This window comes from Pongo abelii, chromosome 20 (assembly GCF_028885655.2).
Source record: "Pongo abelii isolate AG06213 chromosome 20, NHGRI_mPonAbe1-v2.0_pri, whole genome shotgun sequence".
Taxonomy (NCBI): domain Eukaryota; kingdom Metazoa; phylum Chordata; class Mammalia; order Primates; family Hominidae; genus Pongo; species Pongo abelii.
In genome coordinates, this window is record NC_072005.2 from 18,376,201 (window position 1) to 18,403,431 (window position 27,231).

At 56.9% G+C, this 27,231-nt stretch overlaps 2 protein-coding genes across 3 annotated transcripts; both read left to right on the forward strand.

The window, feature by feature from the left end:
* The first annotated feature begins 249 nt into the window (after positions 1 to 249).
* On the forward strand, positions 250 to 17,612 carry PIK3R2 (phosphoinositide-3-kinase regulatory subunit 2). The gene is made up of 16 exons (XM_024238433.3): positions 250 to 385; positions 2,491 to 3,234; positions 7,497 to 7,589; positions 7,947 to 7,997; positions 8,082 to 8,213; positions 8,307 to 8,520; positions 8,993 to 9,078; positions 9,229 to 9,337; positions 9,435 to 9,533; positions 10,001 to 10,181; positions 10,297 to 10,422; positions 13,190 to 13,332; positions 14,163 to 14,339; positions 15,518 to 15,589; positions 15,780 to 15,950; positions 16,142 to 17,612. The coding sequence occupies exons 2-16, from the start codon at positions 2,913 to 2,915 to the stop codon at positions 16,347 to 16,349; spliced, it is 2,184 nt and encodes a 727-aa protein (XP_024094201.1). The 5' UTR covers positions 250 to 385; positions 2,491 to 2,912; the 3' UTR covers positions 16,350 to 17,612.
* A 3,181-nt stretch (positions 17,613 to 20,793) lies between these two features.
* On the forward strand, positions 20,794 to 25,479 carry IFI30 (IFI30 lysosomal thiol reductase). 2 transcript variants are annotated; one of them, XM_002828916.6, is made up of 7 exons: positions 20,798 to 21,008; positions 22,385 to 22,567; positions 22,660 to 22,734; positions 22,954 to 23,046; positions 24,499 to 24,651; positions 25,070 to 25,123; positions 25,208 to 25,479. In XM_002828916.6, the coding sequence occupies exons 1-7, from the start codon at positions 20,880 to 20,882 to the stop codon at positions 25,268 to 25,270; spliced, it is 750 nt and encodes a 249-aa protein (XP_002828962.2). In that variant the 5' UTR covers positions 20,798 to 20,879; the 3' UTR covers positions 25,271 to 25,479. The 2 variants fall into 2 exon arrangements, with proteins under 2 accessions (XP_009251248.1, XP_002828962.2); XM_009252973.4 differs by lacking the exon at positions 22,954 to 23,046 and having other exon boundaries at positions 20,794 to 21,008.
* Positions 25,480 to 27,231: the final 1,752 nt, after the last annotated feature.

Genomic DNA, 27,231 nt, shown 5'->3' on the forward strand with positions numbered 1-27,231 from the left:
AAAGCGCTCGGGCGTCTCTAAGCCCAGCCGAGCCCAGCCGAGCCCAGCCTCGGATCCCTCGCCGACCCGAGTGCACTCGGCTACCTCCGGAAATGCTCGGCTGTCTCGGGGCACCCTCTAGTCACCAGTCCCGCGGGATTACGTTCGGCTACTTCCGGAAACACTCGGGTGCCCCCTTCCCTCAGGCTCCGCCTCGGCCTCGGTTCCCCCGCCCGGCCCGAATACGCTCGGGCATTTCCGCCGGGGGCGGGCCAGACCGCTCGGAACCGTGGCGGCGGCGGAGGCGGGGATCCCGCGGCTGCGGCGACGGTGGCCGCGGTGGAGCCACGGGGCGGGCTCGGCTTGGTGTGACGGCGGCTGCGGCGGCGGTGGCGGCCGCGACCAGGTGAGTCCTGACTGGCCCTCGTGGCGGGGGCGGCTGGGAGTGTGTTTAAATGCGGGGCGCCCGGGGGCAGTGCCGGGCCCCGGTGGAAGCCAGAACGCAAGCGCCAGGCTGCGTCGGGCCCCGCGGGAGCTGGGGGGGCCGCAGGGAACGGGGGGCCTCGGGCTCGGCTCCGCAGCGGTGCAGCCTCCCTGGGACGGTCGGGGCAGAATGGGGGGGACTTCCCGCGTCCAAGATACCGGACTGGAGCCGCGGCCCCAAATGAAGGGAGGCCCTGTCTGGAATGGGGCTTCGAATAGCACCGAGGGGCGCCCAGGCATTGTGCGGGACAGAATGGGGTGCGGGAGGGCCGGGGTTCGAACCCACTTCCGGTCCCCTAGCCTGGTGGCCGGGTCCACGCAGACCCAAGTGCGCGTCTGTGTGAGCGCTCAGGCCCTGCCTTCACCCGCGGAGCCCCCAGCCCTGCCTGCCCCGCCCCTCCTGCCTCCCGGATTCGGGGAGCGCTGCTCCCGGGGCGCGCACACCGGGGCGTGGGGGCGGGCTGGCAGGCAGATCCAGGCGGTTTCCTGGGCATCCCCTCTCGGGGCCTCAGTTTCCCCACCTGTAGAATGAGGGTAACAGAGGCCTGGGAGTGGGTAAGTTGGGCACCCGAGAATGTGGCGCCCCTCCGCCCTGCTCGGACACCTCTTGGGGCTCCCCATGACTGAAGGATGCTCAGAGCCTCCACCTGACACTCGGGCCTCTTGGTGGATAGCACCTATCCTTATAACCACCCTGAATCCTTGACAAGCGACTTAACCCGTTGCCAAGCCTTTGCATGTGCTGTTCCCTCTGCTTATCGCGCCTTCCTATCCGCTGTGATGATCCATTCTCTAGAACAGCAAGTCCATCCCCCCACCCTAGCCCTGTCCATCACAGGGGGTCTGAACCCGCCGGGCTAGGCTGGGAATGTGTGCCCATCTCTGCCTCCCCAGGCTGGGGCTCCTGGGGAATGATCGATGCCCTGCTGCCGGCAGCCTCCCCTCCTCCTCAGCTGCAGTACCCCCACCTTCTCCTGGCTCCCTGTCCCTTCCTGGGGCTAAGATTCCCTCTAAGCACCTCCCCATCTGCATTTTGTGCCTACTCTGGGCCCCAGGCTGGAGCTACCTGCCAGCCCACTCACTCCTCCTCTGCAGAGACTGGAGGTCCATTTCCTTGGACTCACCTCGAGGCCTTTGCTTGGGCAGGGGCCTCTTCCTGGACTTCGTTCCCTACCTCTTAGTTCAGCTGGCCTGACCTCTCCATGGAGCTCCCAAAGCACCCGGAGTGGCCCCCATTGCGTCCTCCCTGCCCTAGGTATATGGCCACCTGGCTGCTGCCCCGTCATGTCCAGCTGGGCCAAGTCGGCAGATCTAGGTGTAAGTCCTGGCTTCCTCCTGGCCTACTGCACGGCCCTAGATACCTCCCTGCTCTGAGCCTCAGTTTCCCCATCTGTAACAGGGGTGATGAAAAGCCTGTTTACTGGCCGGGAGGACTGCTTCAGCCCAGGAGTTTGGGACCAACCTGGGCAACATAGCAAGACCCCACCTCTATTGGGAAAAAAAAAAAAAAGGCTGGGCAAGGTGGCTCATGCCTGTAATCCCAGCACTTTGGGAGGCCAAGGCGAGCGGATCACTTGAGGTCAGGAGTTCAAGACCGGCCTGGCCAACATGGTGAAACCTCGTCTCTACTAAAAATACAAAAATTAGCTGGGCGTGGTGGCCTGCTACTCGGGAGGCTGAGGCAGGAGAATCGCTTGAACCTGGGAGACAGGTTGCAGTGAGCTGAGATCACACCATTGCACTCCAGCCTGGGCAACATAGCAAGACTCTATCTCAAAAAAAAAAAAACTGATTTACTGAGCATGTAGTATACCTGGGGCAGGTTCTTGGGAACTCTATTCCCAGCAGCTCCAAGGGAAGGCTGTCAGTATACCCATTTTACAGATGGAGAAGCTGAGGCCCTGAGAGGGACTGGCCCCAGGGTCACCCAGTGATTCAGGGAATTCCAAATCAGGATTTAGGCCCATCTCCATGTTGGGGGTGAGAGGAGTTGGCCTGGCTAACGCTGCCCTATCCCTGTCTCCCCAGGTCGGCGTCCTCGGCTGGCCGAGCATGGTGGCAGCCTGCACCCTTGGCTCCTCGTCTGGTGCAGCCAGCAGAGCCGCCAGCCTTGGGCGCCCATGGCCCTCCGTGTGAGGGCGTGAGCGGCCTGCCCCAGCCTCACCTGCTGATGGAGGACTCAATGGCCCAGTGACCTGACACCACGCTACCAACTCCCTCCCACCAGTTGACGAATGGTGGACCCAGCGACGAGTGGCCCTTGTAAGGGTCATGGAATAATTTGAAGCGAGGCATGAGCGGCCCCCGTGGTCGCCTGTGACTGCTGGAGATAGAGGTCCCAGCACCCCAAGCCAACCCAGCGGACCCTCCCAGCCCTGCTCCAGCCAATGGGGCCAGTGGGGCTCCAAGCAGCCACCTAACCATCCAGACCCCACCCCACCCACGTGGCCATGGCGGGCCCTGAGGGCTTCCAGTACCGCGCTCTGTACCCGTTCCGCCGGGAGCGGCCGGAGGACCTGGAGCTGCTGCCCGGCGACGTGCTGGTAGTGAGCCGGGCGGCCTTGCAGGCACTGGGCGTGGCCGAGGGTGGCGAGCGCTGCCCACAGAGCGTGGGCTGGATGCCCGGCCTCAATGAGCGCACACGGCAGCGAGGTGACTTCCCTGGCACCTACGTGGAGTTCCTAGGGCCCGTGGCCCTGGCCCGGCCCGGCCCTCGCCCACGGGGCCCCCGCCCACTGCCCGCCAGGCCCCGTGATGGGGCCCCTGAGCCAGGTGAGCAGCAAGCAGGGGCCCTGGAAAAGGGGGGGTGGTCCCCTCAGACCCTTGGTCTCCTCTTCTGTCCAGTGAGGCAATGGGATCTCCAAGGAAGGAGGAAAAAGGACATTTGGTCATTTGACAAGTGTCTTCAGTGCTAGACTCAGCAGTGGACACAAGGCCTGTTCCTGCCCTGACGAGCTTCTGGTTCAGGAAGGGATGAGAGTGTGTTTAGGAGGTGACACATGTCATGAGGAAGGGGGCTTGCATGGGAAGATGAGAGAGTGGAAGCTCAAGGCAGTGGGGGCAGTGAGGGCAGAGGCTGTGGAGTAGAACTCTAATGGCAGGAACGGCCAGCAGGAGGACCAGAGGGAGGAAGGGGAGAGCAATGTGCGCTGGCCTGGAGGACTTATTGGGATTGATTTTGAGGACAATGGAGAGTGTTCAGTAGGATTCAGAGGCTCAGCCTATCTTCATCCTGCATTTTGCAGACAGGGTCCCTTGAAGAACCCCTTTGGAGACCCTGATTTCCAAAATGAAGCCACAAGGAGGGTGGGATGTGGGCTGCTCAGCTGAGGCCACACAGCACAGTGGGGTATGAGGACCCCCACATCCCTCTTCAAAGACCCTTGGCCATCGCCACTTGCCAGGGGTGTGCCAGGTGTGGAGAATCAGAGGCACCAAGCCCACTCAGTGACTGCTGTTTGATGGGCAGGGAGTGTGGGCTCTGGCAGGGGAAACTGAGGCCTAGGTTGCAAGGAGGAGGCTGAGAGGTGCTGCATGCCCAGCACAGTCTGCTCCGACCCTCCCAGCAGCCCAGCAAAAGGCCCTGTGTGCAGACTGGGAGGTCTGAGTGCAAGGCCGTCAAATGCCGCACTTGGAACTAGCTGGTCACCCAGGGAGGCCAAAGCCCCAGGAGGTGCCAGGCCTGCTTTGTGCCAGGGTGACATTGCCTAAAGGCAAACCAGAGTTCCCCAGCGCAGGGCGGAATAGGGGATGCCAAGGTGGTGCGACGCTGGCCCCGGCCTCCCAGCATCTGGTATCTCCAGGGCCCAGGCCTGAGTCCCGCCTCGGCCTGAAGGAGCAGGAGGCGGCCCCGTCCGGGCTCCCGGCCAGAATCTGCCTCTCCCCCTGGTAACAGCCACCTCCCTCCTCTGCCTGGCCTCTGTCCAGCCACCATACATGGCCCCACGTGGGGCGGCTGCCCAGCCCCACCCTCTGAATCTTCCAGGGTTATGTGACCTCGGCCAGAACCCGCCCCCTCGAGGCCTCAGTTTCCTCATCTGGAAACAACAGGGTTGGTCCCTGGGGATGCTGGGACCCAACCCCTCGGAAATGTGCCAAAGTCACCTGAGCCCCACCTGGCTGTGCACCCACGGGGGAGGTTGCAGCCCCTCTGAGCCACAATTCCTCCCCTGTGAAGTCGGGGTGATGTAGTTCTGATGGGAACCCCCTCCCCATTCTGCAGACTGATCCCAGGCCACTCTCAGGGTTGAGTTTCCCAACCCACCGGCTAGAGTGTCACCCACCTCCTCCTTGTCCTTTTCCTTTTTTTTTTTTTTTTTTTTTTGGCGTTTTCGTTGCAGCTGGGCCTTTCTCCAGCTTGAGGCGCCACCTGGCCCATCACTCAGGGAGGCCCCGCAGGCCCCGGCTTGCCCCTGCTGTGTGCCAGGGCGTCCCCGCCGAGGGCCAGAGCAGCGTCCAATGGTGGCAGACAGCGAGCTGCTGAGACGGGGATGCTGCACACAAAAGGCCCTGTGGAGCTGGGAAGCCAGGGCTGGGAGGGGGCTGGGCCCAGGATGCCGCTGGCACCCGCTAGGAGGGGTTTCAGCTTTTCCAAAAGGGGAGCAATAATTTTCTTTCTCCTCTAAATTTTAATTTGGGGAAGAAATAATTTTTTAGAAGCAAAATGATTAAGAAAACGGGTCATGGTCCTTGGAAGGAAGCTGTTCTGACCCAGGCCAGGATATTTTTCTTTTCTTTCCTTTCAACCGCTTTTTTGTTTGCATCGAGAAGGGAGAAGCAGGCCGGGCACAGTGGCTCATTCCTGTAATCCCAGCACTTTGGGAGGCCAAGGCGGGTGGATCACTTGAGGTCAGGAGTTCAAGACCAGCCTGGCCAACAGGCTGAAACCCTGTCTCTACTAAAATAATACCAAAATTAGCCAGGCACGGTGGCACCCACCTATAATTCCAGCTACTCAGGAGGCTAAGTCACGAGAATCGCTTGAACCCGGGAGATGGAGGTTGCAGTGATCCAAGATCATGCCACTGCACACCAGCCTGGGTGACAGAGCAAGACTCCATCTCAAAAAAAAAAAAAAAAAACAAAAAAACGAGGAGGCCAAGGCAAGTGGATCGCTTGGGGCCAGGAGTTCGAGGCTGCAGTGAGCTAGGATTGCGCGACTGCACTCCAACCTGGGTGACAGAGCAAGAACCTGTCTCAAAAAAAATAAAAGGCAATGTCATTGGCCTATTTTTCATTTGAAGGAACTGAGGCCCAGAGAGGGCAGGTCCTGTGGCCAAGATTGCACAGCAGGTTGTGGCGGAGCCCAAAACCTGCTATATGACTTTCAGTGGCTGCCGCAAAAATTACCACCGACTAGGTGGCTTCAAACAATGGAAATGTATTTATTAATTAACGTATCTTTCTGTTTCGTTTTGAGATGGAGTTTCGCTCTTGTCGCCCAGGCTGGAGTGCAATGGCGCAGTCTCGGCTCCTGCAGCCTCTGCCTCCCGGGTTCAAGCAATTCTCCTGCCTCAGCCTCCCGAGTAGCTGGGATTACAGGCACGCGCCACCACACCTGGCTAATTTTTGTATTTCTAGTAGAGACAGGGTTTCACCATGTTGGTCAGGCTGGTCTCAAACTCCTGACCACAAGTGATACGCTCACCTCGGCCTCCCAAAGTGCTGGGATTACAGGCGTGAGCCACCGCGCCTGGCCTCTTTTTTTTTTTTTTTTTTTTTAATTATTATTTAAGAGATGGGATCTCGCTCTGTTGCCCAGGCTGGTCTTGAACTCCTGGACTCAAACGATCCTCCCGCCTTGGCCTCCCAAAGCGTTGAGATTACAGACGTGAGCCTTTGTGCCCCACCACAACAGAAACTTACTCCGTCATGTTTCTGGAGGCTGGAAGTCCAAAATCAGGGTCGTGCCCCCTCTGAAGTCTCCTTCCTTCCAGCTTCTGGTGCCTCCAGGCATTCATTCCTCTCGTGCGTGGGTTGATTATTCCAGTCTCTGCCTTGGCTTTCTCTTCTTTTTTTTTGAAACAGAGTCTCACTCTGTCACCCAGCCTGGAGTGCTGTGGCATGATCTCAGCTCACTGCAACCTCCGCCTCCTGGGTTCAAGCAATTCACCTGCCTCAGCCTCCCGAGTAGCTGGGATTACAGGTGTGCACCACCACACCTGGCTCATTTTTTTTTTTGTATTTTTAGTAGAGATGGGGTTTCACCATGTTGGCCAGGCTGGTCTTCAACTCTTAACCTCAAGTGACCTGCTGGTCTCAGCCTCCCAAAGTACTAGGATTACAGGCGTGAGCCACCGTGCCCGGCCTATTGATTTATTTTTGAAATGGAGTCTTGCTCTGTCGCCCAGGCTGGAGTGCAGTGGTGCAATCTTGGCTCACTGCAACCTCCGCCTCCCGGGTTTAAGCGATTCGCCTGCCTCAACCTCCCGAGTAGCTGGGATTACAGGCACCCACCACCACGCCCAGCTAATTTTTCTGATTTTAGTAGAGACGGGTTCGCCATGTTGGTCAGGCTGGTTCGAATTCCTGGCCTCAGGTGATCCACCCACCTCGGTCTCCCAAAGTGCTGGGATTCCAGGCTTGAGCCGCCATGCTGGCCGGCTTCCTCTTGTTACAAGGACATCAGCCAGTGGGTTTAGTGTCCACCCTAATGCCAGGCTGGTCTCATATACAGATTCTTGCTTTCCTTACACCTGCAAAGACCTATTTCCAAATAAGGTCACAGGTACCAGGGATGAGAACTTGGACATATCTTTTTGGGGACTTTATTCAGCGCACTCCACCTAGTCTGTGAAGTTGTGTGAACTCCTTGTATTTTAACCCAGAAAATTGTGTCCCATCAATTCTGCCCTCTCCCAGCCCCTCCACCCAAGGTCTTGCAGCCTCCTGCAGACGGGAGTCAAGGTGCCAAGCACTTGCCTGAGCTGGGCCCTGCCTCAAACTGCCCCAGCTGAGGTCCAGCCGGCAAAGAGAGGGGCTGGGCTCCTTCCGGGAACCCCAGCAACATGCAACCCCCCTGTTTCCCCCACCAGGCCTCACACTCCCCGACTTGCCTGAGCAGTTCTCCCCACCTGATGTGGCTCCCCCTCTTCTGGTGAAGCTTGTGGAGGCCATTGAAAGGACAGGTGAGTTCCAGCCTGGCTGCAGCCCCTGGATTCTGCTTGCTTACCTCTAGTGACAGGCGACTCATCCCCTCACAGGGCCTCCAAGCTCATGCTGCACGGAAACAGGCTGAGCCTGGATGCCCTGGGCCTCTATGTTGAATAGGGCACAGAGTGACTCCTAAGGGAAGATGGGAAGGTGAACATGACCAGGCCACTGCATGTGCTGTGCCCTCTCCCAGTTCTCCCTCCCCACCCCTCCCATGCCCTTATCTCTGGGCAGCAAAGGGAGACTGCAGGGGGGTTGAGCGGCCAGTCCAGGCCTCACAGGGGGTCGGGGCAGCATTTGAGAGCTGACTCGCCTGTCCCCCTCACCCCCAGGGCTGGACAGCGAATCTCACTACCGCCCGGAGCTGCCCGCACCGCGTACAGGTGAAGGGGAGCCTCAATGGGGTTAGGGGGAGGCTGAGGGCCCCAGTACATATGAGCTGGACATGTGCCCCCCTGCACCCGCAGACTGGTCCCTGAGCGACGTGGATCAGTGGGACGCGGCAGCCCTGGCTGACGGCATTAAGAGCTTCCTGCTGGCACTGCCCGCGCCGCTCGTGACCCCCGAGGCCTCGGCCGAGGCGCGCCGGGCCCTGCGGGGTGAGTCTGGCGGGGAGCCCGGGGGAAGGAGGGGGCTGTAGCGGGCGGGAGGGCCCAGGCCCGGCTCACCCTGCCCTGGCCATCTGTCCGCAGAGGCCGCGGGACCCGTGGGGCCGGCGCTGGAGCCACCGACGCTGCCGCTGCACCGCGCGCTCACGCTGCGCTTCCTGCTCCAGCACCTGGGCCGCGTGGCCCGCCGCGCCCCGGCCCTGGGTCCCGCGGTCCGGGCCCTGGGCGCCACCTTTGGGCCGCTGCTGCTGCGCGCGCCGCCGCCGTCCTCGCCGCCGCCAGGGGGCGCTCCCGACGGGTGAGGGGCGGGGCGGAGCCGGAGCGAGCAGGGGTGGAGTTTGGGGTGGGGTGGGCGGGGCATGGCCAGAGTGAGCGGCGTCTAGACCCTAAGAAGAGAGGGGGACGGGGTCCAGAGTGAGAAGCTGCGTTCTTGTGATGACGGAGAGGGGACCTGGGCTCCTGAGTCGTGGGACAGAAGGTGAAGGGGCCTAGTCCCGAAGCATGTGGGTGGTGCCTGCACCTTCCCTTCTGCTCATCGCAGCTCCGGTACTGCTCTCTCGCTCGCCTTTGTGTGAGAATCTATGGAGCACTTACTGCATACAGCTATGAGGGAGCTGGCCTCGCACATGTGCCTGTATCATCTCCTCCTCCGCCCTGCACATACCGTCTCGTAATATACCCCCAGGCGTGCAAGCGCACGCACAATCCTGTGCACATGCGTGGGCAGACAGGCCTTACCCAGCCCTCAGCACACTCCCCTTCCCCCTAAGGAGTGAGCCCAGCCCTGACTTCCCGGCGCTGCTGGTGGAGAAGCTGCTTCAGGAGCACTTGGAAGAGCAGGAGGTTGCACCCCCAGGTGAGTCCCCTGTATTGCTGTCATTTCTTCCCGTTGGGGGCCGTAAATACTGATCCCTGAGTGCTGCCGGCATCAGCAGGCCGGTTGCAGTGGGAGGCAGCCACAGTATACAGTCGGTGCTCAGGATGCATTTGTTTTCCTGTCCCCCAGCGCTGCCGCCTAAACCCCCCAAGGCAAAGCCGGCCCCTACAGGCCTGGCCAATGGAGGGAGCCCACCCTCCCTGCAGGATGCTGAGTGGTACTGGGGGGACATTTCAAGGTAGGTTGCTGGCAGGGGGCCAGGGACCAAGGAGGTGTCACAGGGTGAGCGGGGTCTCCAGGCGGCTCGGCAGTCCCAATGTTGGATGTTCCCACAGGGAGGAGGTGAACGAGAAACTCCGGGACACTCCTGATGGCACCTTCCTAGTCCGAGATGCTTCTAGCAAGATCCAGGGCGAGTACACGCTGACCCTCAGGTGGGGGCCTGTCCCTGCAAGGATAGATGGGGGTCACAGGTCATGGAGACTGGGAGTTCAGAGGGGATAGAACATGTGCGGTTTCAAGAATGGGGGGCCAGGCACGGTGGCTTACACCTGTTATCCCAGCACTTTGGGAGGCTGAGGCTGGCAGATCACCTGAGGTCAGGAGTTTAAAACCAGCCTGGCCAACATGGTGAAACCCCGTCTCTACTAAAAAATAAAAAAAAATTAGCCAGGCATGGTGATGGACACCTGTAATCCCAGCTACTCGGGAGGCTGAGGCAGGAGAATTGCTTGAACCTGGGAGGTGGAGGTTGCATTGAGCCGAGATCGCACCACTGCACTGCAGCCTGGACAACAGAGCAGCAAGACTCCGTCTCAAAAAAAAAAAAAAAAAAAGGGACGGGGATTGAGGGTCAGGTGCGGGGTCCCACTGGGTGCCGACACCCCCTCTCCTCCCCCAGGAAAGGCGGGAACAATAAGCTGATCAAGGTCTTCCACCGAGATGGGCACTATGGCTTCTCAGAGCCACTCACCTTCTGCTCCGTTGTGGACCTCATCAATCACTACCGCCACGAGTCGCTGGCCCAGTACAACGCCAAGCTGGACACACGGCTCCTCTACCCTGTGTCCAAATACCAGCAGGTCCGTGCCGGCCTGGGAGCCAGGGAGGGTAGCACCTGGCTGGACCCAGGCCTCAGTTTCCTAGGTAGACCCAACCAGGCTATGCATCTCCCCTCATTCCCCCACATATCTCCAGGACCAGATTGTCAAGGAGGACAGCGTGGAGGCGGTGGGCGCCCAGCTTAAGGTCTATCACCAGCAGTACCAGGACAAGAGCCGCGAGTATGACCAGCTCTATGAAGAGTACACACGAACCTCCCAGGTACTCCAGGCCCCGTACACGAGGGAAACCGAGGCATAGAGGGGCAGTGGCAAGGCCGGGAGCAGGACGACCATCCCCAGAGGACTTGAGGATGAATATCCGGTTGCAGGTCACAGAGCAGGCACTTAGCACCAAGGGCTGTTCTAAAAACATAGAAATAAGGCCAGGCACAGTGGCTCACGTCTGTGCACTTGGGAGGCTGAGACAGGAGGATCACTTGAGCCCAGGAGTTCAAGATCATTCTAGGCAACATAGGGAGACCCCTCTACAAAAAAATTTAAAAATTAACTGGGTGCGGTGGTGCATGCTTCTACTCCCAGCTACTCAGGAGGCTGAGGTGGGAGGATCCCCTGAGCCTGGGAGTTTGAGGCTGCATTGAACTGTGATCATGCTGCTGCACTCCAGCCTGGGTGACAGAGCAAGACCTTGTCTCTAAAAACAAATAAAAACAGAAATAAGCATATGAGTCTGGGTGGGATGTCTCACGCCTGAAATCCCAGCACTTTTGGGAGGCCGAGATGGGTGGATCACCTGAGGTCAGGAGTTCAAGACCAACTTGGCCAACATGTTGAAACCCTGTCTCTACTAAAAATACAAAAATTAGCTGGGCATGGTGGCGGACGCGTGTAATCCCAGCTACTCAGGAGGCTGAGGCAGGAGAATCACTTGAGCCTGGGAGGCAGAGATTGCAATGAGCCAAGATCGTGCTACTACACTCCAGCCTGGGTGACAAGAGCAAAACTCCATCTAAAAAATAATAATAATTAAAATAAAAAAATAAGTGTATGAGCTTTTACAAAACCAAAAAAGCACAGATGAGAAGGGCCCAACCAGCCTCACAGGAGTGGCTGAGCCAGGACCTGGGGAGTGTCCAGGATGAGCCTATCTCCGGCTGGGCCTCAGTTTTCCCATCTGCAGAATGGAACCATGGATCTTGATTACTTATGTCCCCTTCAACCAAGATGTTATTCAAAATGAAGTCATGCCAGGTGCAGGGCACGCACCTCTAATTCCAGCTACTCGGAAGACTGAGGCGGGAGGATCGCTTGAGCCCAGGAGTTCAAGAACAGCCTGCGTAACATAGCAAGACTTTGTCTCAAAAAAATAAAATAAAAATTAAGTGAGAGGTTTTGCCACTCAAGGACTGTGCTAATAAGCTTCTTTTGCAAGTTAAGAGGGAGTAGATTCAGGTGGAACAGCTGGGAATTCCTCAGTCCTCCCTAGTACCCTAAGGGTTTTCTTTCTGTCCTCTTTTTTTTTTTTTTTCCAGTGTCTTGCTCTGTCATCCAGGCTAGAGTGCTGTGGCACGATCTCAGCTCACTGCAACCTCCGCCTCCCTGGTTCAAGCGATTCTCCTGCCTCAGCCTCCCAAGTAACTGGGACTACAGGCACGTGCCACCATGCCTGGCTAATTTTTGTATTTTTAGTGGAGACAGGGTTTCGCTGTGTTGGCCAGGCTGGTCTCGAACTCCTGGCCTCAAGTGATCTGGCTGCCTCGGCCTCCCAAAGTAAAAAAAAAAAAAAAAAAAAATTAATAAAGTTAAAAGGTGGGCCGGGCACAGTGGCTCATGCCTGTAATCCCAGCACTTTGGGAGGCCGAGGCAGGCAGATCATCTGAGGTCAGGAGTTTGAGACCAGCCTGGCCAACATGGTGAAACCCCATCTCTACCAAAAAGATAAAAAAAATTAGCCGAGCCAGGCACAGTGGCTCAAGCCTGTAATCCCAGCACTTTGGGAGGCTGAGGCAGGTGGATCATGAGGTAAGGAGTTCAAGACCAGTCTGGCCAACATGGTGAATCCCTGTCTCTACTAAAAATACAAAAAATTAGGCATCATGGCATGCAACCGTAATCCCAGCTATTCAAGAGGCTGAGGCAGGAGAATAGCTTGAACCTGAGAGGTGGAGGTTGCAGTGAGCCGAGATCACACCATTGCACTCCATCCTAGGACAGAGTGAGACTCCGTCTCAAAAAAAAAAAAAAAAAAAATTAGCCGGGCATGGTGGTGCACACCTGTAATACCAGCTACTTGGAAGGCTGAGGCAGGAGAATCATCACTTGAACCCGAGAGGCAGAGGTTGCAGTGAGCCGAGATCACACCACTGCTCCAGCCTGGGCGACAAGAGCGAGACTCCATCTCAAACAAAAAAAATTTTGAGGTGCTGTCTCACCATGTTGCCCAGGCTGGCCTCAGACTCCTCAGGGTTCAAGAGATCCTCCCACTTTAGCCTCCCGACTAGCTGGGATTACAGGCAATCGCCACCACCCCTGGCCTCTGTCCCCGTTTTACTGATGTGTTAGCTGAGGCTCTAAATGGCCAAGACAATTGTCCAGGATCAGTTAGGAGCACTGTAACCTCAGAATTGACTTTGGCCCTGAGCCTCAGTTTCCCTGTTAATAGTTGTTACTTTGTTAGGGGTTGTTGGAAGGGTCCATGGGACAATGTAAGGAAAGTCCTAGTGCAGCATCTCCCCCAAGAAGCCCTGTGAGCTGTAGCAACTAGATCTCTCATTCATTCTCAGCAGTGTTAACAGGTCCAGGTGTTTGTGGATACCTATAGGAGTATGTAAAGAAGAAGAGGGTTTGGGGGGGTGGGGTTGTGAAGGCTGAATAGGAGTTCATTTGGTGCAGCAGGCATTAGAAGAATGACACTCCGATAGAGGGACCAGCTTGAGCAGTCTCCATATCAGAGTTGAGATGTGATTTTACCCCTCACGAGGGCCTTTTGGGGAGTCCCAGGAGGTGCTGAGCTGCGCCCCCTCCTCCAGGAGCTGCAGATGAAGCGTACCGCAATTGAGGCCTTCAATGAGACTATCAAGATCTTCGAAGAGCAGGGCCAGACTCAAGAGAAGTGCAGCAAGGAATACCTGGAGCGCTTCCGGCGTGAGGGCAACGAGAAAGAGATGCAGAGGTGAGTCTGGCGCCTCTGCCCTGCCCCACCCCACCCTGATCTGGTGAGGTACAAGCCAGGGAGGGAAGGAAGCAGAAGGAGGCCAGCCACTTGGAGGCAAAGAGTAGTCTGTTGAAATGGACTTTGGGCCTGGTGCGATGGCTCAGGCCTGTAATCCCAGCACTTTAGGAGGCCGAGGCGGGTGGGTCTCTTGAGGCCGGGAGTTTGAGACCAGCCTGGCCAACATGGTGAAACCCTGTCTCTATTAAAAATACAAAAATTAGCTAGGCGTGATGGCACGCACCTATAGTCCCAGCTACTTGGGAGGCTGAGGCAGGAGAATCGCTTGAACCTGGAGTTGGAGGTTGCAGTGAGCCAAGATCGCACCACTGCACTCCAGCTTGGGTGACAGAGCAAGACTGTCTTAAAAAAAAAAAAAAAAAAAAGGAAATGGGCTTTGAAGGATGAATAGGAGTTTACTAGAAAGAGAAATCAGAGGAAACAGCATATGCACAGGCTCGGAGGCTGGAAGCACATAGTCTGGTGCAAAGTAGGTCCTTGAGAAAACCCTGGAGGCTGGGTGCAGTGGCTCATTCCTGCAACCCCAGCACTGTGGGAGGCCGAGGCAGGAGGATTGCTTAATCCCAGGAGTTTGAGACCAGCCTGGGCAACATGGCAAAACCTATCTCTACAAAAAATATTAAAATGTTAGCCAGACATGGTGGTGCACACCTGTGGTCCCAGCTACTCGGGAGGCTGAGGTGAGAGGGTCACCTGAGCCCAGGAGTTTGAGGGTGCAGTGAGCCGAGATAAAACCCTGAGGTCTCTGCGCCACCCCACCCCTCCCACAGGATCCTGCTGAACTCCGAGCGGCTCAAGTCCCGCATTGCCGAGATCCACGAGAGCCGCACGAAGCTGGAGCAGCAGCTGCGGGCCCAGGCCTCGGACAACCGGGAGATCGACAAGCGCATGAACAGCCTCAAGCCGGACCTCATGCAGCTGCGCAAGATCCGAGACCAGTACCTCGTGTAAGTGGTGGCTCCGTGCTTCCCTGTGGCTCCCTGGTGACTGCTGCGGCACATGGAGATCTCTCCAGGAGTCTCAGTCTCTCTCTCTCCACCAAGTGGCCCTTCCTGGGCCCCGAGACCCCTTAAACTCAGTTCCTCCTGGGCGCCTTGAAAGTTTTCCCATAGGTCAGCCTCAGCTTAGTCAGACGTGTGTGCAATGAGAGTGTCACTCGTATCCCATTCCATTTTGTGGAAAGTTGGGAGCCTTCTACAAAAATTCCTGCTGGGCTGGGTGCGATGGCTCACACCTGTAATCCTAGCACTTTGGGAGGCTGAGGCGGGCGGATGGATCACTTGAGGCCAGGAGTTCGAGACCAGCCTGGCCAACATGGTGAAACCCCATCTCTACTAAAAATAAAAAATAGAAAAATCGGCCAGGCATGGTGGTGGGTGCCTGTAATCCCAGTTACTCAAGAGGCTGAGGCAGGAGAATTGCTTGAACCGGGAGGTGGAGTTTACAGTGAGCAGAGATTATGCCAGTGCAGTTCAGCCTGGGCAACAGAGCAACACTCTGCCTCAGGAAAAAAAAAAAAAAAGACAGGAAAAAAAAATCACCCGCTGTGCAACCTACCATGCTGGGTGGCTGCGGCAGCCCTGTCCTGGGTTCAAATCAGTTCAAATCTTGCCTCTACCCACCAACCTCCTGAAGACCTCAGCCAGAGCCTCCACCTCCCTCCTGGGCCTCAGGGAGGGCACTGTCGCGTGCCAGGTGCTGTGCTAAGCACCGTGCTCGTTATGAGTTCATTTGGTCCTTTCCAAGCCCTTTGTAAAGTTTGCCCTTTACAGCTGGGGAGACTGAGGCACAGAACCGACAGCTGCCCTGTGCAAAGGCCAGCAGCGCTGGAGTGAGCCTCTGGTGATGATGAGGTGCCTGGGCTGGCATCTTCTAGGGGGGCTCCATAGGCATTAACAGAAACAGAAAAATGAGAGATGTGGGTCAGGGTTCCTAGCAGAGCTGGGGGAGCCACCCTGGGTTCAGGCTACCCTGAGCGAGGTCAGCGCTGCCCTCTTGTGGCAACCGGAGATATTGTACCCAGAGCCCTCTCTCCTCAGCCAGACCCTGCCTCCCACCGGACAGGCCCACTGTGGGCTCAGCACCCACACAACTGCACAAGCCCACCTTTCCTGTTCCTTCTCAGGTGGCTCACCCAGAAAGGCGCCCGGCAGAAGAAAATCAACGAGTGGCTGGGGATTAAAAATGAGACTGAGGAGTGAGTGACCGCCTGGAGGGAGGCAGGGAGGGCTTCCCAGAGGAGGGGGCCATTTGGGGTGGGTTTTGAAGAATGAGCAGGAGTTCACCAGGCAGGAAGAGTTGTCCAGGCAGCTGGGGAGCCTCGGAGGGCTGGCAGGTGAGTGACCAGGGCCCTCCCCGCCATCCCCCGCCGCCCCCCACCACCCCAGCCAGTACGCACTGATGGAGGACGAGGACGATCTCCCGCACCACGAGGAACGCACTTGGTACGTGGGCAAGATCAACCGCACGCAGGCAGAGGAGATGCTGAGCGGCAAGCGGGATGGCACCTTCCTCATCCGCGAGAGCAGCCAGCGGGGCTGCTACGCCTGCTCCGTGGTGTGAGTGGACCGCAGCGGTGGGGATCCCCGCGTCCCTCCAAGAGCTCTCATTGAATGCCTGCCGCGTGCCAGGCCTTGGGAAGGAGTCCCTGGTGGGGTCATCCGGGACAGGGGAGCACGCGGCCCTGGAACGGGGAAAGCTTGGTGGGGAGGCCAGCCTCCAGACCCCGCCCTCTCGTCTGCCCCCACAGAGTGGACGGCGACACCAAGCACTGCGTCATCTACCGCACGGCCACCGGCTTCGGCTTCGCGGAGCCCTACAACCTGTATGGGTCGCTGAAGGAGCTGGTGCTGCACTACCAGCACGCCTCGCTCGTGCAGCACAACGACGCACTCACCGTCACCCTGGCGCACCCAGTGCGCGCCCCGGGCCCCGGCCCGCCGCCTGCCGCCCGCTGAGCGCCGAGGACCCGCCCCAAGCAGAGCCGCCCCTGGGCCCGTCTGCACCGGAGGCTGTGGCAGCGGGAGCCACGGACCAGACCAGCCACATCCAGGGGTCCTCATTTCTCCGGCTCTGGCTCTTGTTTGGGGTTCTCTCACCCTCTTTCTCTTTCCTTCTCTCCTTCCCTCCTCTCCTTCCCTCCCCCATTCTCCAGATCTCCCTCTGTCTCCTTTTCTCTCTCTGTCTTTCTTGGCCCCTGTCTCTCTCCATGTTGGGGGTCCTGCCTCCCCCACCCCATATCTCCATGTCCCCCGGGCATTGCCCTCTCCATGGCTCTGGTCACCCTGACCCTCTGCCCTGCCCACCGCAGGTCCCCCGGGGTCCCGGAAGCCCCTTCTGGCTGCACCTGCCATGTTTACAGAGGGCCCCTGGGCTGCGCGGCCCCAGCCTGGGCACCCTGATTTTTAAGCCATAGACCTGGGGTCAGGGCAGGAAGGAACTACACTCCGCTGCTTCCGAGAACCTCGGCCGTGACATTCGGGGCCGGGCGGGACCCGCCCCACAGACTCCAACTTCCTCTCCAAACCCCGAAGTGAAACCCGCCACCGGGTTACCCCCACCATGGGGCCGCTGCGAGAAGTTCACCCACCCCCGAAAAAATAATTAAACTCGCAGGCCAGGCACGGTGGCTCACGCCTATAATCCCAGCACTTTGGGAGGCCAAGACGGGCGGATCTTTTGAGGTCAGGAGTTGGAGGCCAGCCTGGCCAAAATGGCGAAACCCCATATCTACTAAAATACAAAAATTAGCCGGGCGTGGTGGCGGCCGCCTGTAATCCTAGCTACTTGGGAGGCTGAGGCGCGAGAATCTCTTGAACCCGGGAGATGGAGGTTGCAGTGAGCAGAGATCGTGCCACTGCACTCCAGCCTGGGCAACAGAGGGAGACTCCTCCGTCTCAAAAAAATAAATAAATAAACTCGTGAGCTGGCCCCAACCCCTCCTAGGAATCACAGCTTCCCGTACTGGTGCCGCCGCAGTGGCCAAGTTGCGACACTGCCCACGGCCCCTCCCTCTGATACAGATTCAGGGCTTCTCTTCGATCATGTTGGGTTTTGATTCTGTTTTTCCTTGACTGCAAAACCCTCTTTCCGCTCCTCTTTTGGGACAAGAGCCCTGGTTTTCTACGCTGCCCTTGGCCACCACACTGCCTGCCCCACGAGCTGGGAGGCAGGTTTTGTACGGTACGTTGTTATTGATATGATATAAAACATCAAACGTCGTGGGTGATTCTGTTGTCAGTGACTGGGCTTCAGTACCACCTCTGCGTGTCGGGGACCCTGGTGTTTACGGGGGTCACAGCAGGTTGGACCTGTGGGTTTAACTCCAAGCTCCTCTGAGACCTGACAACCCCTCCCTCCCCCAGTTTAGCTGCTCAAGCCCGGAAGGTCATACAGGAGAGAGATTCAAATCCTGAGCTCCTGACTGCTCAGGGGACCCCAGACCCCATCCAGCCCCTCAAGTGCTTCCAAGCTGCTTCCCCCGCCCACCACCCCCAAATTTGAATCCTGTCGCAGCCATCAGCTGTGTCCTTGGGAAAGTTGTATCCCCTCCCTGATCCACAGCTTCCTCATTCATTGCCAAGTGGCGTCAAAAGTCACAACCCTCCCATGCCACAGGGAGGAGTCTTCCGTGTCTTTGATGTTCTCAAGTCTTCGGCACCTCCAGCCAGCGTTGGAGGCTCTTCTCTGACCTCTCCTCACCCACTCCCATGCACAGCCCACCGGGTCCCAGGAGACGCTGAGCAGAAGCCCTGTGGGGTTTTTTGTGTTTCTTTTTAAAGAGTCAAGGTCTCGCTCTGTCACCCAGCCTGGAGCGCAGTTGTGCGAACACGGCTCGCGGCTCACAGCCTCAAGCTCCTGGTTCCCAGCCTCAAGCAGTCCTCCCATCTCAGCCTTCAGAGTCACTGGATTACGGGTGTGTGTCACCATGTCCAGCTAATTATTTTTAAATTTTTTTAGAAACAAGATCTTGCCGAGTGCAGTGGCTCACACCTGTAATTCCAGCACTTGGAGAAGCCGAGGCAGGCAGATCACTTGAGGTCAGGAGTTTGAGACCAGCCTGGCCAACATGGTAAAACCTGGTCTCCACTAAAAATTCAAAAATAATTAGCCAGACATGGTGGCGCATGCCTGTAATCCCAGCTACCTGGGAGGCTGAGACAGGAGGATCAGATGAACCTGGGAGGTCAATGCTGCACCGAGCCAAGATCGTGCCACTGTACTCCAGCCTGGGTGACAGAGTGAGACTCTGTCTCAAGGGAAAAAAAAAAAAAAAAAGGTCTTGCTCTTTTCCAGGTGGGTCTCAAACTCCTGGCCTCCAGTGATCCTCCCGCCTCAGCCTCCCTGAGTCGCGTGAGCCACCACACGTGGCCTCATGGCGTCTTTGACCTGGACTCCTGTTTACCACCATCCCCATCACACCCAGAATCCACACCCCCACTGCGACGTCCTTGTCTGTTCTGTACAGCCACCTCTCAAGGCCCAACAAGGCTGAACCTGGGGCAAGTGCATAAAGAAAGCTCCACTCTGACCCAGTCTACTGCTGGGACCTTGGGACAGGAGCTGCCTGCCTTAGCCTCAGAGCCCCCTAGCCTTGCCAGGCACTGTCCCTGCCATGTGTCCTGTCTGGAGATAACCCATAAATAACTCCAGCCCAGATAGTGCTTCTCACTGCATAGGTGCTCACAGGAGAAAGGTTGCCATCTTCATGGCCCCAGCTATGCTGAGCTGGGGGTGGAAGAGAATATCCTGTGTGGTCTCTAAAAACACTCAACCACTGGCTGTGTGTCCTTGGCAAAATAGCCTTCCCTCTCTGATCAGCCATTTCTTTGTTACCAACTGGAGTTAGTAGCCCCTACCCCCAGCCCCAACTGGATGCTTCTGAGGGTTCAATGATAAAATGGGTTGTGGGCCCACTCTGCCTGGCACCAAGCCAGAGAGCAATACATTGTGGGGTTACATTTATGATTTCTTCCAATAGGGCTGGTGCCTGGTAACTACTGGAAAAACTGTAGCAATTATATTTATGGTTATTTCTTCAGTCCCACCCGGCATAGGTTAAGCACCAAAGTTGGGGTAGTGAGTCTTGGGGAGCCTTTGCCAAGGGTTTGGTCGTCTGAGGGATGGGCTCGGGGACCATCCAGCCACTGGGACTTCAGAGAAACTCCAGCTCCCCAACCAGCTGCTGTGTGTGTGGCCGGGGTCTTCCCCACAACTAGGGGGAGCACAGCTGGGGACTCAGCTATATCTTCCAGCTGAGTTTGGGACATTTTCTTCCGTAGGATCCGGTGCGTCTTGCCCTGAATGTAAGGCCCTGCAGGGTCGGAATGTCTCAGTTATTCCCCCAACACTCCAGCCTCCATCTGGGCCTTTTTTCCAGGCTATTCTCTCTGCCTTCACTGTTGGGGCCACTGTCCTGTGTAGGCACCAAGGCCTGACCATGCCATCCAGAAGCCCCAGCCTGGGACAACTCTCCCTCACCTGCCTCTGAGCCCTCCATGGTGACTTTTGTTCCCCAAACCTTATCCTTCTCCCCATTACACAGAAGGGAAAGCTGAGGCTCTGTCACTCAAATCCAAAGCCAGGTGGACTCCAAGCCGCCCCACCCCTATCCCAGACAGCACAGGCTGCCTCTCTCCCCCATGGGCGTCCCTTGAAAGCCAGGTTGCCCCCCACCCCCCACAAGCCTTGGACGATGAAAAGAAGGAAGGCCAGTTCTCTTCACCCCAAGCCAGAAGTGGGGCTGGGGGGTACCCTAGAGAAATGACACGCCACTCCCTTCGCCAGCTTCTGCTTTCCGGCATGGCTGTGGTCAAGCCTGAGTCAGTCCCACGGGACCACGGTGGGGAGTCTGGAGCGTCTGGGTCAGGAGTTTGAGGGGGGAAGGGTTGAGGGGCAGGATGTGGGGGTTGGGTGTGAGAGAGGTCACAGGCAAGGCTGGAGGGAGGGCACCTGGCCACACACAGGCCTTACCCGCTCTCAGGGGGCTGAATATTTCAGTTACTCCCCCAACACCCCAGCCTCCATCCCATCCCCAGCCTCCATCCCATCCCCAGCCTCCATCCGACATCACCCCTGTTAGGTCACAGGCCCACACTGAGAGTGGGTCTCGGGCCTCAAGTCCCCTGGCCGCCCCTGGAAGGTCTAGGGGTGCGTGGAGACACCATAATTCCTCTCAGCCTCTCTGTGTCTGTCTCAAAGGCCCCACCTCACCTCCCCTAAAGGTACTCTTGCGCCAGGGCTCACATGCCTGGGCAGGGCTGATTGCCAAGGGGCCCAATGGCCTCGTGACTGGGGACCCAGCACCTGGCAGGGGTGGGGGCAGGACAGTCAGAGGAAGGAGTGGAGGAGGGAGAGACGCTGGCCCGGGACCAGAGGGGCGTGGGTATCGGGAGGCGGGCCCGGGTTAGGGGCGGGACCGCCGCCTGGTTAAAGGCGCTCATTTCTCAGGCAGCCGCTGCAGCCGCCACACCTTTGCCCCTGCCGCGATGACCCTGTCGCCACTTCTGCTGTTCCTGCCACCGCTGCTGCTGCTGGACGTCCCCACGGCGGCGGTGCAGGCGTCCCCTCTGCAAGCGTTAGACATCTTTGGGAATGGGCCACCAGTTAACTACAAGGTAGGGACGGCGACAGGGCGGGCAGGCTGGAGGGAACAGGCGCCCTGTCGGGGCACGCGGCTCTTTCTTTCTCCCCAGACTTCACAGGGGAAGACCAGGGCCCCGAGGGGACGCTGTCCCTGCCGGGTTCCTGGAAAAACCCTGTTCAGTTCCCAGCGCTGTGGCCACACTCCCTCCGTGCCGTTTCGCTTTCGCATCCCGCATCTGAGACGCGCAGCTGCCTCCACCCGCCTCGTCCTGCCCAAGGGTTCATTGAGCACCTACTGTGTACTTTTGGGGCAGGAGCTGGGATCTCCTTTTGTGGCCCAGGGCACAAGTTCAGCAGCTGGCCAAGGGCCGCCGGCATGCATTCTTGCTGCTACCCCTGATGAATTCATTCCAGCCAGGGCAAGGCTCGCGTGTCTTTGGGACCTATTAGGCAGATGCCCTAGAGGCTGAGCGACTTGCTCACGGCTCCAGCGACATGGGCCACCTGCCACCCCTCAGCTGAAGCCGGAAGTCAGCATCTATTAAGTACCGCCTCTATTCAGTCGGACTTGGAAAGGGTTCACGTGGGTCCCTTGCACAGCTCAGAGCCAAGGTCTCCAGGTGAAGTGACAAGAAATGAGCATGGGCCAAGGCCAGAGGCGGTAGCTCATGCCTGTAATCCCAGCACTTTGGGAGGCCGAGGTGAGTGGATCACTTGAGGTCAGGAGTTCGAGCCTGGCTAGCCTGGCCAACATGGTGAAACCCTGTCTCTACTAAAAATAGAAAAATTAGCCGAGTGTGGTGGTGGGCACCTGTAGTCCCAGATACTTGGGAGGCTGAGGCAGGAGAATCGCATGAACTCAAGACGTGGAAGTTGCAGTGAGCCGAGATCACGCCACTGCACTCCAGCCTGGGCGACAGAGACTCCCTCTCAAAAAAAAAAAAAAAAAAAAAAAAGGGTCAGACTGGGCGTGGTGGCTCACGCCTGTAATCCCAACACTTTGGAAGGCTGAGGCAGGCAGATCACAAGGGCAGGAGTTCGAGACCATTCTGGCCAACATGAAGAAACACTGTCTCTACTAAAAATACAAAAATTAGCTGGGCATGGTGGTGGCATGTGCCTATAATCCCAGCTACTCAGGAGGCTGAGGCAGGAGAATTGCTTGAACCAGGGAGTCGGATGTTGCAGTGAGCTGAGATCGCGCCACAGCACACCAGCCTGGCGACAGTGAGACTCCGTCTCAAAAAAAAAAAGTCTCAAAGTCAAGATTCCACCTGGCAAGTTCTGGAAGGTGTGCAAGATGAATTGCCTATCACAGCCCCCTTTCTACAAGACTACCAAGTGGGGTTCAGAGAAGTGGGGAACTGCCCAGGGCTACACCTGCCTCCCACCCCTTCCTAATCCACAGATGGGCAATCTGTACCTGCGGGGGCCCCTGAAGAAGTCCAATGCACCGCTTGTCAATGTGACCCTCTACTATGAAGCACTGTGCGGTGGCTGCCGAGCCTTCCTCATCCGGGAGCTCTTCCCAACATGGCTGCTGGTCATGGAGATCCTCAATGTCACGCTGGTGCCCTACGGAAATGCACAGGTGCGTGCGTGGGCGCTGGGGAAACTGAGGCACGTGGGCAGGGGAGCAGGGGACCCAGCCTACCAGCAGGCTGTCACCCTGCTGCCTTGCAGGAACAAAATGTCAGCGGCAGGTGGGAGTTCAAGTGCCAGCATGGAGAAGAGGAGTGCAAATTCAACAAGGTGGAGGTGAGCGGCCCCAGGGCCCCACACCGGGGTGGGAGAAAACTGCCCCACGTACAGGAGGCAAATACGAGGATGCCAGCTCTGTCTTCTGCCTCGTGTGCTCCCATTTAATCACATCTTTATTCCCTATCTCCTGGGTGGGTACTGGTGATTATTATGAGAGGGTGTCAGGGTACCCTGAGCCCTCTTCATGCCCTCTCCGGCCCCCTCTCCAAACCCCAGGCCTGCCTGTTGGATGAACTTGACATTGAGCTAGCCTTCCTGACCATTGTCTGCATGGAAGAGTTTGAGGACATGGAGAGAAGTCTGCCACTAGTGAGTGACGCCCCTCACTCCACACGAGGAGGGGGACAAGGGTGGTAACCTTCCCTGCATCCAGGCAGACCCAAATTCAAGTCCTAGCCCTGACCTCTGCTGTCTGTGCAGCCCAGGAAAACAACTACCCTTCTTTATTTTTTTTATTTTTTTATTTTTTCTTGAGACACAGTCTCGCTCTGTCGCCCAGGCTGGAGTGCAGTGGCGCAATCCCAGCTCACTGCAACCTCCACCTCCAGGGTTCAAGTGATTCTTCCGGCCTCAGCCTCCTGAGTAGCTGGGATTACAGTTGTGTGCCACCATGCCCAGCTAATTTTTGTGTTTTTAGTAGAGACAGGGTTTCACCATGTTGGTCAGGCTTGTCTTGAACTCCTGACCTCGTGATCCGCCCGCCTTGGCCTCCCAAAGTTCTGGGATTACAGGCGTGAGCCACTGCACCCAGCCGTTTTTTTTGTTGTTGTTTTTTTTGTTTTTGTTTTTGTTTTGAGACAGGGTTTTGCCCTGTCGCCCAGGCTGCAGTGCAGTGGTGCGATCTTGGCTGACTGCAACCACTGTCTCCTCAGTTTAAGTGATCCTCCTGCCTCAGCTTCCCCAGTAGCTGAGACTACAGGCGTGCACCACCATGCCCGGCTAATTTTTGTATTTTTAGTAGAGACAGTGTTCACCATGTTGGCCAGGCTGGTCTCAAACTCCTGACCTCAAGTTATCTGCTTGTCCCAGCCTCCCAAAGGATTACAGATGTGAGCCGCCACGCCCGGCCCCAGCCTCCCCTCTTGAAGCCTCCATCTCTGAATCAGGCGAATGAATGCAGGTCTCTTAGGAGCATGAGTGATCACAGAGGACTTACTGGAGGAGGCATTTCTGAGCTGGGCATGGAAGGATGAGCAGGAATGTTCAGAGACACAGATGATGGGATGTGGAGATGATAGGACAGACCCCACCTACTTCTCCAGGGGATTGTGAAGAATGACTCCCAGAGAAGTGACTCATTGTCTCCAATCATTTATTCATTCATCAAACATCCGGGTCACCCAAGAGGCCTCACCTAGTGACACCCTAGTCCTGCAGGGTTAGATCAGGGCTGAGAGAGTGGCAAGGAGAGGGCACTGAGGAGACACTGTGGAAGGAGGAGGAAGGGTGTTCCTGGCAGAGGGATCAGCCTGTATGGAGGTCCTGAGTAAAGTGAGATACTATGGGGGTCAGAGGCAGTGGGTGTGGTCTTAGGGATGAAACCAAGGGAGCTAGGAGGCAGGAGCAGCCCAAGCCCTGCCTTAGGGGCCTCCACTCAAGCATGTATTGAGCACCTGCTGTTTGTGGGCATTGTCGCATCACTGTGAAGCCAACTGTACCCTCTTCTCAGTGACGAAACAGGCTTGGCTCAGGGCTGGTGGGCGGGACCATTGAGATAACGGGGAGGAAGCTGAGGCAACCCCCTGCTCCCCACCCACCCAGTGCCTGCAGCTCTACGCCCCAGGGCTGTCGCCAGACACTATCATGGAGTGTGCAATGGGGGACCGCGGCATGCAGCTCATGCACGCCAACGCCCAGCGGACAGATGCTCTCCAGCCACCTCACGAGTATGTGCCCTGGGTCACCGTCAATGGGGTAAGAATCTTTTTAGCCCTCAGCTTGACACTCATAGTCCCATGGAGTCAGGGATGGACAAGATAGAGAGACCAGAGATAAAGGAGCCCAGGCGGAGGTTGCAGTGAGCCGAGATCACGCCACTGCACTCCAGCCTGGGCGACAAGAGCAAAACTTGATAGCTTTGCATAGGGAAAAAGGGCATTGACGCTGGGGTTTTGAAAGGTGAGTAGGAGTCCATCAGGCAAAAAAAGTATGTATTAATTCGAAGTATTAAACATCCCTAGCCACCCCCGTTGGGAAAGATGTGCCACTGATTTGCGAGGCGGGAGGCAGGGGCCAGACTTGGGAATATGTGCAGCCGTTTCTGGGCTAGAACCAGGGTGCATGGGTTGGGATAGCTGCTGGGAATGTGCGACCCCTGTCTTGCTTTGTGCAGAAACCCTTGGAAGATCTGACCCAGCTCCTGACCCTTGTCTGCCAGTTGTACCAGGTAAGCTGGGAGGGGAGCAGTGGGATTCAGGTGGTGGGGGTAGGGTCTCCTTCCAGGACCCCAACTCGTGGCCTTCACCTCCAGGGCAAGAAGCCGGATGTCTGCCCTCCCTCAACCAGCTCCCTCAGGAGTGTCTGCTTCAAGTGATGGCCGGTGCGCTGCGGAGATCTCATGGAAGGCGAGTGGGAACCCGGCTGCCTGCCTTTCTTTCTGATCCAGACCCTCGGCACCTGCTGCTCACCAACTGGAAAATTTCTATGCATGCCATGAAGCCCAGATACACAAAATTCCACCCCATGATCAAGAATCTTGCTCCACTAAGAATGGTGCTAAAGTAAAACTAGTTTAATAAGCCATTCTGGATGGTGTAATTCATTTGATAAGTCAGCCATTCCCCCTTCCCCAGGCTTGGCGAAACCCGCTTTCTACTAAAAATACAAAAATTAGCCGGGCGTGGTGGTGGATGCCTGTAATCCCAACTACTTGGGAGGCTGAGGCAGGAGAATTGCTTGAACCCGGCAGGCAGAGGTTGCAGTGAGCCAAAATCGCTCCACTGCGCTCCAGCCTGGGCAACAAGAGCAAAACTCCATCTCAAAATTTTTAAAAAATGACTGGTTGTGGCCAGGTGAGGTGGCTCATGTCTATAATTCCAGAGCTTTGGGAGGTCAAAGTAGGAGGATTGCTTGAGGACAGGAGTTTGAGACCAGCCTTGGCATCAGAGCAAGACCCTGTCTTTACAAAACGCGAAAATAAAAAGAATTAGCAGGGCATGGCAGTGAGCAACTGTGGTAGTCGGGAGGCTGAGGCAGGAGGATCACTTGAGCACAGGAGGTCAAGGCTGCAGTCAGCCATAATTATGCCACTGCACTGCAGCCTGGGCCAGAGAGCAAGACTCTGCCTCTTTTTTTTGTTTTGTTTTGTTTTGTTTTTGAGACGGAGTTTCGCTCTTGTTGCCCAGGCTGAAGAGAAACGCGTGATCTCGGCTCACCACAACCTCCGCCTCTCCAGTTCAAGCAATTCTCCTGCCTCAGCCTCCTAAGTAGCTGGGATTACAGACACACGCCACCACGCCCAGCTAATTTTGTATTTTTAGCAGAGACGGGGTTTCTCCATGTTGGTCAGGCTAGTCTCGAACTCCTGACCTCATGATCCATCTGTCTCGGCCTCCCAAAGTGCTGGGATTACAGGCGAGAGCCACCACACCCGGCCAAGACTCTGCCTTTTAAAATAAAAAGAAGGGAAAGAACATGTTCCGTGTTGTATTTGTTCCTACTGATGGACTGGTCAAATCATAGATGTATATATTCTTCCTTCGAGGAAGTGAGGCTTAATTCCACTCCCTACAAATATCTTTGTTTCTCTTTATTTTGAGATGGAGTCTAGCTGTGTTGCCCAGGCTGGTCTCAAACTCCTGGGCTCAAGCGATCCTTCTTGAGGATCCTGAAGTGCTGCGATTATAGACATGAGCCAGTGTGCCGGGCCCTACAACCACCTTGATAGTGAACTAGATTTAGTAACTTGATTCCAAAGAGTAGAACAGGGAAAGTGAAAAAGAATACCCTGGTTGTGCGCGGTGGCTCAAACCTGTAATCACAGCACTTTGGGAGGCTGAGATGGGTGGATCACTTGAGGTCAGGAGTTCAAGACCAGCCTGGCCAACATGGCGAAACCCCGTCTCTACTAAAAATACAAAAATTAGGCTGGACGCGGTGGCTCACACGTGTAATCCCAGCACTTTGGGAGGCCCAGGCAGGCAGATCACCTACGGTCAGAAATTTGAGACCAGCCTGGCGAACATGGCAAAACCCTGTCTCTACTAAAAAATACAAAAGTTGGCCAGGCGCGGTGGCTCACGCCTGTAATCTCAGCACTTTGGGAGGCCGAGGCGGGTGGATCACAAGGTCAGGAGATCAAGACCATCTTGGCTAACACGGTGAAACCCCGTCTCTACTAAAAATACAAAAAACTAGCTGGGCGTGGTGGCAGGCGTCTGTAGTCCCAGCTACTCGGGAGGCTGAGGCAGGAAAATGGCATGAACCTGGGAGACGGAGCTTGCAGTGAGCCGAGATCGTGCCACTGCACTCCAGCCTGGGCGACAGAGCAAGACT